The following is a 13,328-nucleotide window of genomic DNA, read 5'->3' as shown; positions in this document are numbered from 1 at the left end:
GCTCCCATAATTACTGCTTCAGCTCTGGGCACACTGAGGCAGAAAACAAATTTTTCCAAAATTTTATCATGAAAGCTGATAAGAGGATCTTTTTTCAACAGAAATAATATCCTAACAGCCATGATGAAAACCTCAAAGCATAATTTCATTTTTTAATGTTGTTAGGAGAAAGGAAATAGGTTGCATGCACACAAAGTTGGCAGTGCCAGCTCCACCTTCTACTTTATGTCCAAAACCTCCAAACAAACACTTCTTAAAGCTAAGTAATAATCATATAATATGCAGTTTTGTATTGGTATGAAAAGGAAAATGGCATGAAGCTGTGTCAGGGGAGATTTAGGTCGGATATTAGGAAGAGATTTATTATCCAGAGGGTGTTTGGGCACAGAACAGGCTCCCCAGGGCAGTGGTCACAGCACCAAGGCTGACAGAGTTCAAGAAGTGTTTGGACAACGCTCTCAGGCCCAGGGTGGGATTCTTCAGGTGTCTTGTGCAGGACCAGGAGTTGGATGATCCTGATGGACTGGATGATCCCTTCCAACTCATCATATTCTATGATTCCATGAATTATTACTCCATCTCCAAATTCATTAAAAAGAAGCTATGGCTGTTTTGTGTCCTAGCTGTTAACTGGACTGTTAAATATGATCTGCTATCTGTACAGCCACACAGGTGTATATATACCAGTTTTCCATGCAGACTGGAAATTGTGTGAAATTAGACCTGCCTGACTGCAAGTCTGCCAGCCACAGGTGTACCTTTGGATACACCTGAAGCACAGAATTGTTGCCTTAGTAAACAGGTATATTAATTTAGCAGCAGGGTAAATTAACTGACTCATGCAGAAGCAGATGGTGTACAACCACTGTAAAACTTCTAAAATGTGAGCCTTTAAAAGAAAAGAAATATTTTAATGCTTTTATTCTACATTGGATTTGTTTTTTTCAGTATTTTAACAGCAACCTGTGTTCTCAAAATTAATGTTCAAGTTCTCAGTCAGAACGTGATAGCATGCTTGGGTAACAGAGATGCATGAAACAAATTATAAAGGATTTTTGTGGAAGATGACATACAAGCTGAGAATGTCCTTCAGAGGCCTTTTTTATTTTTTAAAGAAAAATGTTAATGCATCATTTTTCTCAAGACAGCTATTATTTAATCAGTTCTGTAAATCTTCTGCATTTGCAACAATCTAGTATAGAAAAATATATACACGTTCCAAAATCCAGTATATTATTCCCTGAAAGAGAGAACTGCACAATGCTGGGTACTTTAGATTTCCCCCAAAACACATAACAAGCAGTACTTTCAACTCACCCTGGAGAGCATTAGCTGTAACCTATTAGCATTCATGAGAACTTCTGAAAGGCTCCTCCACCAACTGACGGTGCATCAGGGAACTCTTATCTCACTTTTTCAGACTTGTAAAAAGTATTTCATATGATTTCAATTTTTCAAGATATATTGCAATGAAGAATAGGTGTGTGACTCTAACAATGTAAAGTTTTGCAGTTAACTCCTTTTCAAATGTTCTAGTAGCATTACTGCTAGCATGAATATATGAAGATGCAGAAATAAAAAAAATACTGATGAGACATTTTATAAATATCATAAATCATTTAAGTAGGAATCAGTCATTAACTTCAAAGAACATTGGGACAAAGAGCACGAATCTGTAAATCTAATTAATGGAAAGCCTGCCTTATACTTCAATAATGTTTTTAATGTTGAACCCTTAATTTCCATCTCTTATTTAAAGACTCTATTAAATCCCTCCTGTTTCTCTTTTTCACTATCTCTTTGGCCAATCTTGATGCCTACCCACAGCACTCCACAGAACAGATAATAAAAACATTTCCTGTTCAGAAATGCCCTTGATTAAACACCTTTTTTTAAAATCTTGGTTTCTAAAGAAACATTGTTGCTGCAAACTGTGAGCAGAGAGGAACAGCTCACCTGGCTTGTCCTACAGCCCAACCACCTCGTGGCCATGTCTATCTAGCAGTCACCTGGCACTGAAAGCCACCAGCACCTCAGCATGGGCCATGTGCTTCATCCTACTCCTCATCCACACAACTCACTTTCTCACTTCAAAGCCTGAACCATACTGGGGTTTCCTCCCCACTGGCTAATAAATACACTCTCTAATAAAACATAACAAATTGTTTTAGGAGACTGGCACATGCATAGTAGCAAATCTTACAGAGAAACTCTTTAAAAATCCTCTGAGCAAAACATGGAAGGAACGTGTTACAGAATGCCCAGGCCAGTCTTCTGCTGGCCACAGGCAGGTCAATGCTGTCATTAAACCCCATAATCCTGCTGCATAATCCCAGCACCGTCACTCTGTCCCTGCACTGCAAGAGACTGTTTGCAGATGCAGCAGCCATTTCATAAACCCCATTAGAGAACAGAGTGCTCTTTCTGGGTGAGTTGTGCTATGCTCTCCCCTTCATTCTCACACAGTGCAGGTACTGTCTCTGGGGTGAACAGCGCTGTGCTGACAGGGTCTATTTTTAGATCTCAAAAACAGCATTCTTCCCAACCTCTAGACACTGTGCCCCAAACCACATGATCAGCAAATCAGCACATTACTGCTGACTTCTGAGTCTTTTCACTCTTGTATAAACAACTTTAAACTTGTGTCACCACAAGGTAACACAAAACAAATATTATTTCCCTAAATGTTTTATCTTTGACATAAATAACTTATTCAGAAAGAGTTGCAAGAGGCAATTAAAGTATCTTGCTGAGTAACAAAACTTGGAAGGAACAGAGTGAGAAATGACTCAAAAAGGATGTAGCTCAAAAAGACACACACAAAAAAGTCAAATCAAAAAAACCCACTCATATCTTCCTCATTTTTCTTTCACAGTTCTAATCAGAAATTTTTTACAAGATTAAAAAAAAGCCTTTGTACAAAATTCACCAATTAAGAGAAGAAACCTTGAAAATCACACTTGAATAACAGAAAAAGAGTGGGGGAAGGAGGAGGAAATTATATGAAGTAAATGTATCAACTGACGTGGTCCACAGCTTTACTGTGTGACCCTGCTTACAGAAACCTACAGCATCTTGTGGCCTCCTCATATCATTCTAGCTTAAATAACATCATCAAAAGCACTGGCAACATTATTGTTTTTTAATATAAAATCACCCACTTTAACTTACTGTGCCTTAGAATAAGCTTTTCACGTCTATCAAGAAACATGGAAATTTGTCTATAAGAAAAACTTTATTCAAGTGACTTATTGAAAGCTAAATTATTAAAAACTTGCAAGGTACATCAAATTGACAGACCTCTTCCATGCATCTGGATCAAATCTGAAGTAAGGATCAAATTATTTTTCTATAAGCCTTGGCAGAATTATGGATTTCAGCTGAGTGAAGATAAAATTCATTTTCACACCAAATAACTGAGCTACTTTTTAAGTTTTACACCCAAGACCTACACTTCATTGGACAAAAACAGATGATGGGAAGTAAGCAGAATATTTCCATACAACTGAGAAGGAAATTCAGAGGCTCTTTCTTAAACTGAAAAATTCATGCCTTAGTTTCAACAGCTGGATTTTCAGCAGCTGGAAAATTTTACGAAGAATTTCACTATCAGGAAAGTAAAAAGAAAAACCAAAGAAAGTATTGAAAACCACATGGAGGTGAAGCAAGAGGTCTCAGAATACTTGTACTGCATGAAATAAGCCATTTTTGTGAATTCAACCTCCTGTTATATTCATCTAGGAAAAGGTACATTTTCACCTCATGTTACCCAGCACACAGTAAAAAATTCAAAGTAAGAATCCCAGAGACAGAAATTCAGCTATAGAAACGAGTAGGACAAGACAAACTATGAAAGAGTAACACAATACATCTTCTAGTTATCTAAATCAATAACCTATGCTGTATGGCTTGTACAGTCAAGTGGAGCTCTCATAGAGCAACTTGGGCCCTCTGCTCAGGAGATCAGACCAGGCTGTGCCTTCAGGCATTTTCACCACTGCATAAAAGCTACCAATTATCCTGTCTCCAGGATACTTTTATCATACATTAACTACCAAAAAGCCAATGCAAAAATTTATTCCAGAGACATGAGAGAATGCAAAACAAGATTAAAAGGAAAAAAAAAAGCCTAAAACTAAGTATCTTAGAAGGAATAATAATATTAAAAGAAAGTGGAAAATTATTTGAAGGAAATAAACATCACTAAAGGAAACCATTGATGATAAGAATTAAATTATTCTACTAACAGCCTTTGAACAGTATCTTTGGAAAGTGATAACTGAAAACGGAGGGAACAAGGTACTACTTCTGTATTTGGGGATTTTCTGTATTAGCTACACACTTGGAATTTTTCCCAGTGTTTCTATATCAGAATGCTTTTAATTTTACATTTGTTAGCATGGTAGGTTTTCAAATAACAATTGTGGCAACTTATAATTCCTTTAAAAATATACAGCATTTCAAGCAGATAACAATAAGTGCTTTTATTACAATGATTTTGGTTTCATGTCATTGGTATAATAAAACATCTGCCCAGAAATCTCAATTTAATTAAGTCTATTGTGTCTATGCAAAAATGTAGTTTTAAATCTGTTATTTCCCATACCCCTAAAAATAATATATCAGGCTATTTTCATTATACTCCTTCCACAAAGATGCTTAACATTTAATTGCCGAGTGAAACAAATAGTATCTAAGGTTCCATATTCACAGAGACAACACTAGAAGATAAAAAGTAGTGCAATTAAGCACTGTTAAAATATAATAGCAAATCTGATCTTGTAATGTATTTTTTCAATTTTCCTGTCTACAGGTTTAAGCTTCTTCACAAAGCATCCCATGACACAATCCCTGACAAAGAAACATCTCAAGCATTCAATTATATACTGCAGCATTTGCCAAAAGCTTATTAAAACAGAACATATAAAATAACTTGCATCATCTCAAGGCATCACACAAAAATGACCATGTGGATTTTAAAGTGAATGGTGCCAACTCTGTAAGAATTTACAGTAGCTCTTGTCTGGTTTGAATGAACCAATGTCTAAAACATGGTCCCAATTTCCCATTAGGATCTTTCAGCACTTAAAGGAATTAGTCCTTTGTTCCCCTAAATGCTGAGGAAACCATCAGCTGTCACCTAGAGGTGATGGACAGAAAGTCAGCATGTTACTCACCAATAAAGTAGTTGTTTCCCAATGCAAGCATTTCTTCAGAAAGCACAAGTCCACCCAGTGCCTGGAGAAGAGTGACACTTCTGCCATCAATAAGTGAACACTGTTTAAATCCAGTGCTTGTGACCTTCCATAGCAGGATGAGAGAAGCAGTAGCATCTTGCCTTATTCTAAGAAAAGAAATTATGAGAGTATTTACACTGAGGGAAGTCAGTGTAATTAAGAAGCACATCACTGTAGAACTGAACCTTAATAAAGATGAGAAACTTAAATTTAGCAAGTATGGAATTAGGAAAAATCCTGAATGTCTTTAGTATGTCCACAAAACTTAAAAATGCTTCTGTTGTAAGATTTGCATAATAGTTTATGTAATAGCAGATTAAATCATATAGATTCCCAATTTCTGATACTTGAAGGCCACCATCTTAATACCCAAGAAGTGTTTTAGATAAATACCACATAATAGTAAACTATATCCTTATTAAAGGATCCTTATTCAGTCTTTGTATTTATGCCTTTTTGAGTATTATCTCCATCCTACAGTGCTATCATTTCCTGCAGCTAAAGTACATCCAGGCCTGTTGTTTACTGAAGAACATTCAATGTTCGCTCAATACCGAAAGACAGATCCTGGTAGAAATCCTCATTTGTCTGACACACCAGATCGAAGATTCAGGACAGTTTCTTCTTGTAAATGAGTCATGTAATGCTCCCAAGGTCACTGAGCCCATGGTGCCTTCCTGAATATTGACAGATTGGATATAAAGTCTACTACTGCATCCACTCTGTCGTTTCCATTAGGGAGCTACATTACGCCAGCCTTTGTACTCGCAGGGCTCTTTTTTTCCTCTCACCTCCATAATGAAACAATAAAAGTTTGTCATTTTCCTGGTAAGGTCCCAAGAATTTGCATTAATTTCCTATGAAGGAATCCAAAATGAGTTTGAACAATCCTCCAGAAATATAAACACAACTGCATCCAACTGCTAAAACTGATAATTCTCTCCTGCTGAAAACAGACCTCAAAATACCTAGAGATGAAGCTCTGTTCCACAATATCCTATACTGAATTTGTTTCAATCCTGCTAAAAACAAAGGCCTGGTCACTTCTTATTTGACTTCAAAACAAGAAAAGGAAAGTTTTGTAATCATGTATGACAGACGTTGAAAAAATCTTGCAACTAGGTGTCATAAGAAGCAAATTTTTTACAGTATTTGCACCCTCTTTAAGAACAACCCCAATTGCTATTCCAAAAGCTGAATGTCTCACTTTTAGAACAGGATAGCAACTGGTTTTACAGTTTAGGTCTCATATGACAATCAAAACAAAATCAACTTATTAAACTGAAATTATTTTCCTTTCACAGATAGCCATTGAATCAGGTAAGTTACTTGGGCCTTTAAGACAGTAAATGAAATAAAAATCAATCTTGACTCACACTAATCTACTCAGGTATAAGACTCTACTAAATATATACAATGTAAAAATGATCAAAAACTGACTGTGTACTCTTCAACCTCCTTTAAAAGGGGGTTTCTCCATCAAGGCTCTTTAACAGAACTTCAGAATCCACAAATGCCAGCTTTTTCCTGATTCCAAGAAAAGCCACTTGTTTGCTTTCAGATTCCAGGCAGCCAGGGCATCCACACTCCCAGATCTCTTCCTGACTTAGGCTTAAGGCTCATGAATGAGCACAATTCAAAGCCCGTGGGAAGGGCAGGACAGCCCCCACGTTTAACAGTTACTGCTCCAAACTGTCTGCAGCTTGTCTGCTTGCATCACTTTGTTTTTTCCTGTGAGCATGGCCTTTTTTAACAGAAACATGGGATTCTGAAAGATAAGATGACAGTATGAGAAAAGTAGACTATTTAGGGAAAATTTAAGTCTAAAATTGCAGCAAAGCTGTGAGCCAGAGAACTACGTTGGCAGATTTATTTTTTAAATAAACTTTCCAATAAGAAAGTGCCTCATCCCAGCTGACAGAATCAGATCTTTCTAGGAAGTCAGGTTTTGTTAATTAAATGTAACAAAACAAGTATTTTATCCAGAAAGCATGATTTTGAAAAGTGAACAGAATAAATTCAAATTTTTTGAGAAGCGTGTTTTTTAGGACATACACAAAGATTTAACAGCTGATGGTGACACCCAAAGCAATAACCCAGAAATCAAATACAAATGCACAATATACATGCACCCATGCAGTCAACAATAACACTTTCTATCAGCAAGTTCATCTTGAAATTAAAGGGGGAAAAAGTGCTCACTGCACAAAGTCATATCTTCTCCAAACTGACATCTTCAACATATCTGCCCTAATTTCTAACACATTATGATGGCCCAGAGACAGCTTACATGCTTACATCTTCTAAAACATTAAATATGTGGGAGAAATTATGCTAAGAAAAGAGCTATCATGGCTCTGCTACATACTTGACATCTGTCTGAATTCTCTCAATCTTTTAGTCATTTGACAAACTTGCCTATCTGAAAATCTGTTGTCTAAAATATCCAGTCAAATGAAAATAAAAGTGCTTTTGCATTTCATCACATTTAAGACTATTCTCACTTTATTGATGTATTCTGTGGAACTTCAAAGGAGATAAGCCGGCCTCCAGCAGAAGTGTTGGAACTGGCATTTCCACAAGCCACATCTGGGGTTATCTGAAAATAAAAATAACTTTACTTAACAATAAACCATAAAATCTGACCAAAGAAAACAGAAAAGATTTTTTTTTTTTAAAACAAATGACACTAGTAGTCCAGCAGTCTTCTTCTAAAAATCCTCAGGAACATTCACAGAAACCTTTATGCTGCCAACAAAGGTGCTGAAAATTCACATAACCATCTTTTCAGGGTTTTGTTTTAACAAAAAGCTCCTGCAGAAAAGGCATCTTCCTTTAAAAGTGAACATATTTAGAAAAATATGAATAGTTTTCTGGTCCTTTAGAATAATAAACAATGCTCTAACATTTGCTACATCCAAGAAAGAGTGCATCATTAATCTATGCAATACTGAAGGATTTATAGTAACGAATACAGACATTACCTTTCAACTATATTGAAATATAGGGTTTTTTCCAAACAGAGGTCTCCTTTAAAAAACACTCTCCACTTGCCCATTACTATTCTTTCCAAGTAAAAATTGCTTGGACAAACAGCAGTTTCAGATGGAAAAAAAATGATGATCACAGTGAGAGCAAAAGGACGCATTTGCCAAATCCAGCGATGCCTACTAAGCATAAAATCAGTTACTACATTAACTTGATCCAGACACCATACAAGGTGTCATGCAACACAGGAACCACAGAGACTCCTTAATTATTCAGATCTTCAGTAGTAGTAATTTCCTAAAGACAGGCTGAAATTTATTAGTGCTTCCAAGGGTACATTTATTTCAAATAAGTAATACTTTGTGGCATAATTGAGTCTATCACTTGATATCATCAGAAGTTTTAAATAACTTTTCATGTATCTTCATCAACTTGGCTATGAAATACCACACTGGAAAAAAAACAGCAAACCAGTTTAATCTTCAAATTTCTAGGCACTTTGCAATGCTATTCTTTCAGCCACAGAGAATGTTTGCAAAATTTTTATATCAGCCTTAATACTGAAAATACAAAAATGCAACCTGACACACTTCCGTGAATTAATCTTACATCAAAGCCAAAGCCAGAATAAAATCTGTGAATTTAAATACAATTCAAATTCACATTTTAAGTATTACATGAATGTAATGAAACACATGTAAATACATGAACAACAGAAGTCCAGAATATGATGCAATTAATAATTTTTAGGACACTCAGAGTTTATCTTGACTCAGGCAAGACAACTACTCAGTATTCACATTTCCCAAGTGAATAATTTCCCAGTGTCTAGATTATTCAATTCATTGTTGAATTTCCTGAAGTATATAATATGAATACGCATAGTTCATGAAAATAAAACAAGAAGCAATTTTATTGTATTTGTTGAAATGAATTTTGCAAAATGATAATATATCCAGTACAATTTTTAAATCTCAGAAGTCAAAGTGTGCACCTAATGGTCAATGTAGAATGCATCCAAAACTAGTTTGGCTAATACTCTTCCTTTTATATTTGCCAACATTTAAACTTTTTTCTTTGAGAATCTGCATGCCTACTGGAACAAAGGGAAAAAAGAAATAAGTACCTCTATTCTCTCCTATACTACATCTAAAATACACTTGTTTTTATAGTATTTCTACAGCTTTACAGATTCATACATCTATTACCTTAAAAGATAGTGGGGAAATTGTAATTTAAGCATTTAATTTACCTTACTGTTTAATAGTAGAAGATTTAAAGTAAAAGGTATTGATGTCTTTACAACTAGAATAAAAATAAAAGAATCATAGAAGCAAGAGCTGAACGAAGTGGCTACAGAACAAGACCTGAGAGATTCAACCTTCATAAAATGGAAAAAAAACCCAATGAAACAAAAAAATACTTTGGTCTGATGCAAACACATCAGAATTTAGGATTACTCAGCAGGAAAAACACACATAGGAAATATTTCAAAGATAATTAGAAGAGTGAAGGCAAAATGCATGATTTTGACTCTTTTTATTAAGAGATCTGTAATATTTGATGTGTTTCTCTAGGAACTCTATGGCAAATTGGCCTTGACTTCCTGCTCTAAGAATCAGGTAAAATAACCATCTAAACCAGTAGGATGCTAAACCCAGATTTTATGACAACTGAAATTTGAAATTTTTTATATATTAACAACACTGATACTTGGATCAGACAAAAACCATAGGAAGAAGCAGTAACTCTCATATGGAAAAAAATGGTCTCAGCAGTGTCCTATTTCAGCCAAGTTCTGTGGAGACAAAATTGACAGCTTTGACACCTGAATTAAGAAACAAATTGCAGGTTTTTCACAGCTGTGAGAATTTTTTATAAAGATTTTTAAGTGTGTCTCTTTCATGTCTTAACAGAGCATTCTGCAAAACTGTACTACTGAAGAATGAGGGCAAAGACAACCAGTATATTACAACAATAAAGGAAACTTGGAAAATGAAAACAATTCGTAATTTTCACTCTCAAAAACAAACAAACAAAAAAAAGGCTGCTAGAATTGGTAGGAGATATTTAAAACTGAAGTCACTGGGAAATATATTTTAATGATTTTCAGAGGACAAAATAAAGATCATTCCTAGTGTAAAGTAAAAAATACAAATAGAGTAGGTATCTGTCATTTAAAGACAATCAAAAGAAAACATAACATAACTGCAATGACATCCAACACTTCTCCTGAAGCATTTTTTAGTACAGAAACGTCAGAACAGCAAGAGGTTCTTGGGGAAAAGACTTACAAACATTTACACAAATGATGCAGCTACTTTAAAAATAGTCACCAAAGAAAATAAAACCTTCAGGCACCCTCCAGAGTGTAAAGTATATTTATGAGCTGATACAAAGATAAGCTCCTGTGTCAGAGAATACATCCAACACTGTTCTTCAATACCTTATTTAGAGTTTAAAATTATTAAATATCAAATTGTTGACAGTAAATACAGAATTCCTCTTTACATAAATGTTCCATAAGTTTGCATCTAAATTGTGTTATATTTTTCTTAAAAGATAACATAATATACAAAAACTATATTTCCGCTTCAAATGCTTTTAGACTTTACATAGGTAAAAGAGCAGCATCATTGGAGAAAGCAAGAGGGAAATCTTGAGAGCTCTTATTCCTACAATCTCCACCTGGGCCTTAACAAGCCAGCAGTGATTTTGTTAGATTTCCTTACCAGGCCATGGCAGTGGTATAGAAGAGATTGTAAAGAAAATCAAGGCTGGTGCCTAAGAGAGAAACAGACTGTTCTTCCATATTACAACTTTTCTGAAGAAATTAAATAGCATGAGTTAGGCAGATATTCTCCTGCCTAACAAAACCAGAATAATGAGATAGACACTTAATTCAACAAGTGCTGAAATACATACATAAATCCCAAGGCAATATTTTTACATGAGTGAGTGCCTTTATTACTTTCCTAAGTGTACTAGACTTTAATTCAATAAGGCTGAGAAGAGGCGCATACAGACTAAGTCTACATTTATGTAGTCTCTCAGTGCTGAAATTAGTTCTCTGAAGATAGCTATTGTATATGAAATTTCATAGTAGATTTCTTGAAAAGTTGAGCAGACATTTGTAATTCTACAAGGTCTTATCAACACGGGCAGACTAATCCTGACAGTGCAAAATCCAGCCATTCTGCTGCCACGATACAGTGCATTTCTTTTGTATCTCAACCCCAAGTTCATAGAATGGCAGAAGGCTTTTACTTCTTGCAAAATTTCCTCAAATTTAAAAGTGGTTTGTAAGTAGGATGGCCAAATTCATATGCATCTTAGAAACTCCTCACTACCCTTTCAACACGGTATTAATATTTCTGAAAACCAACAGATAGTTCCAATCAGTGGAGGAGGCTGCCCAGGTATCTTGTGGACTTTCCATCCTCTGAGTTATTTAAGTCTCAGCTGAATAAAGTCCTGAGCACCGTGCTCTAGCTGACCCTGCTTGGAGCTAGGGTTTGGACTGGAAAAAGTCCAGAGGTGCCTTGAACCTCACCTACACTGTGATGCTGTCAGTGAAAATTCACCCCATAAGCCAATTGCCTATTAAGTCTTTCCTGTTAATTGCCAGTGACAATTCAGTGACACCACAGCTTTCACTAAACCCCACCCCAGCATACAGTGAAAGTGCTTCTTTTGAAAATATCCCCAAATTTACCACAAATTATTTGTGCATTTGTGTGCACATTCTGGCACACACAGATACCCGTGACTCAGGTACTTTGCTCCTGTTCTGAGAATGTTCTCTCTGGTCAACCTCTTGTTTTTTCATCTCAAAAAGCTGTTTTTACCTCCTAGTGAGGCAACAGACAACTCTGCACAGTCTTGCAGCCAGAGCAAGGTGGGGCAAATTAGTCTGGAATTAAACAGAATATATGAATGCACACATAATTCTTGAACTAAATAAAAAGGATGGATACAAACTCATCCTACAGCAAAGATCAGTGCTTAAAAGTGAAAAAAAAACCCAAAATTTTAAACGTATTTGAAAAGACATTATGATATGGAAGGAGTGAAAAACGAGTTTTTTGAGAAAAGCAAGGCTGTGTTCTGGGGTGGAACCCTATGAAAACTGGCATGGTCATTAAGAAAGAAAACCTTTCAGTTCTTCAGTAGGACAGAAACTGTCATGACAGTTGCAGTATGATGAATGGTCTTGTAAATGCTAGTTCTTTCAGATTTTCTTCCAAGGGATTTCATATTAAATTTCAGTTCAATAAAGCAAGTTTCATAAAATGCAATTTTGGCTTTTCTGAACATATAACTACTTTTCTATCAGAATAGGGCCTGCAGGACCCTGTAAGTGTGGCAAGAGGTATCCTTTATTTTCTAAGAAATATAACATGTTTGGCGGTCTTCCTTATGCAAGGAAAAATAATATATGGAAGAAATAAAACAGGTTATATCCTAATTAGATTCTAACAGGTTAGATCCTAACTATAGACCTTGAACAGCTGTCGGCAAATAAAAAGTGAAAAGAGAAGTAGCAAAATAAAAGACAACAGAATAGAACCATAAAAGAGAGATCTAGTACTGTCTACTTATTGTCAGGATGTCAAGCAACAAAGCAGGATCATTTCTAGCACAGAAATTGAACTCAGAACAAAATTCTAACAGAAAAAAAAGCAGTTCCAGTACCCTTGCCCTATAGCACAGAAAAGCTACTGCTTCTGACAAATCTAGTGTCATTTAGCTTAACCTCCACATCACTGCACTGCACAATTTCAGATGGGACAATGCTTGAAAGAAAACCAGAAGAGAAAGAAAATCAAGGTTTACTTCTAATATATCTCACCAGTGGGAGAGAAAAGCAAAAGTGTTTAGAGTAGGAGTAGTGCCTCTCTGAGGAACACCAGGGGGAGACTGACAGACTGCATCCAAAAACAGCATCAGATGAAGAAGGCTTACCAGTTATCACAGCACTAAAACCTTGTGTAAGGGAGGCTGCACATCCACCCAACAAATTCTGTTGCTGGCAGTCTGTTTCTTTGCTCATCTGACCAAGAGCCACTTTGTAGAGTCAGCAACCACAGTACCAGGAGGATC

General features: G+C 35.8%; 1 protein-coding gene across 1 annotated transcript in view; it reads right to left on the bottom strand.

Moving 5' to 3' along the window:
- DNER (delta/notch like EGF repeat containing) overlaps positions 1–13,328 on the bottom strand; it is a 114,165-nt gene that overhangs the window by 48,943 nt on the left and 51,894 nt on the right. The window contains exons 3-4 of the mRNA XM_053986760.1: positions 7,742–7,836; positions 5,178–5,344 (exon numbers count right to left, since the gene is read on the bottom strand). Coding sequence (XP_053842735.1) covers positions 5,178–5,344; positions 7,742–7,836 — 262 coding nt within the window. The remainder of the gene's footprint in view (positions 1–5,177; positions 5,345–7,741; positions 7,837–13,328) is intronic.

This window comes from Vidua macroura, chromosome 10 (genome assembly GCF_024509145.1).
Source record: "Vidua macroura isolate BioBank_ID:100142 chromosome 10, ASM2450914v1, whole genome shotgun sequence".
Taxonomy (NCBI): Eukaryota; Metazoa; Chordata; class Aves; order Passeriformes; family Viduidae; genus Vidua; species Vidua macroura.
Note: the sequence above shows the minus strand (reverse complement) of the source record. Positions and strands in the feature narration are given on the sequence as shown.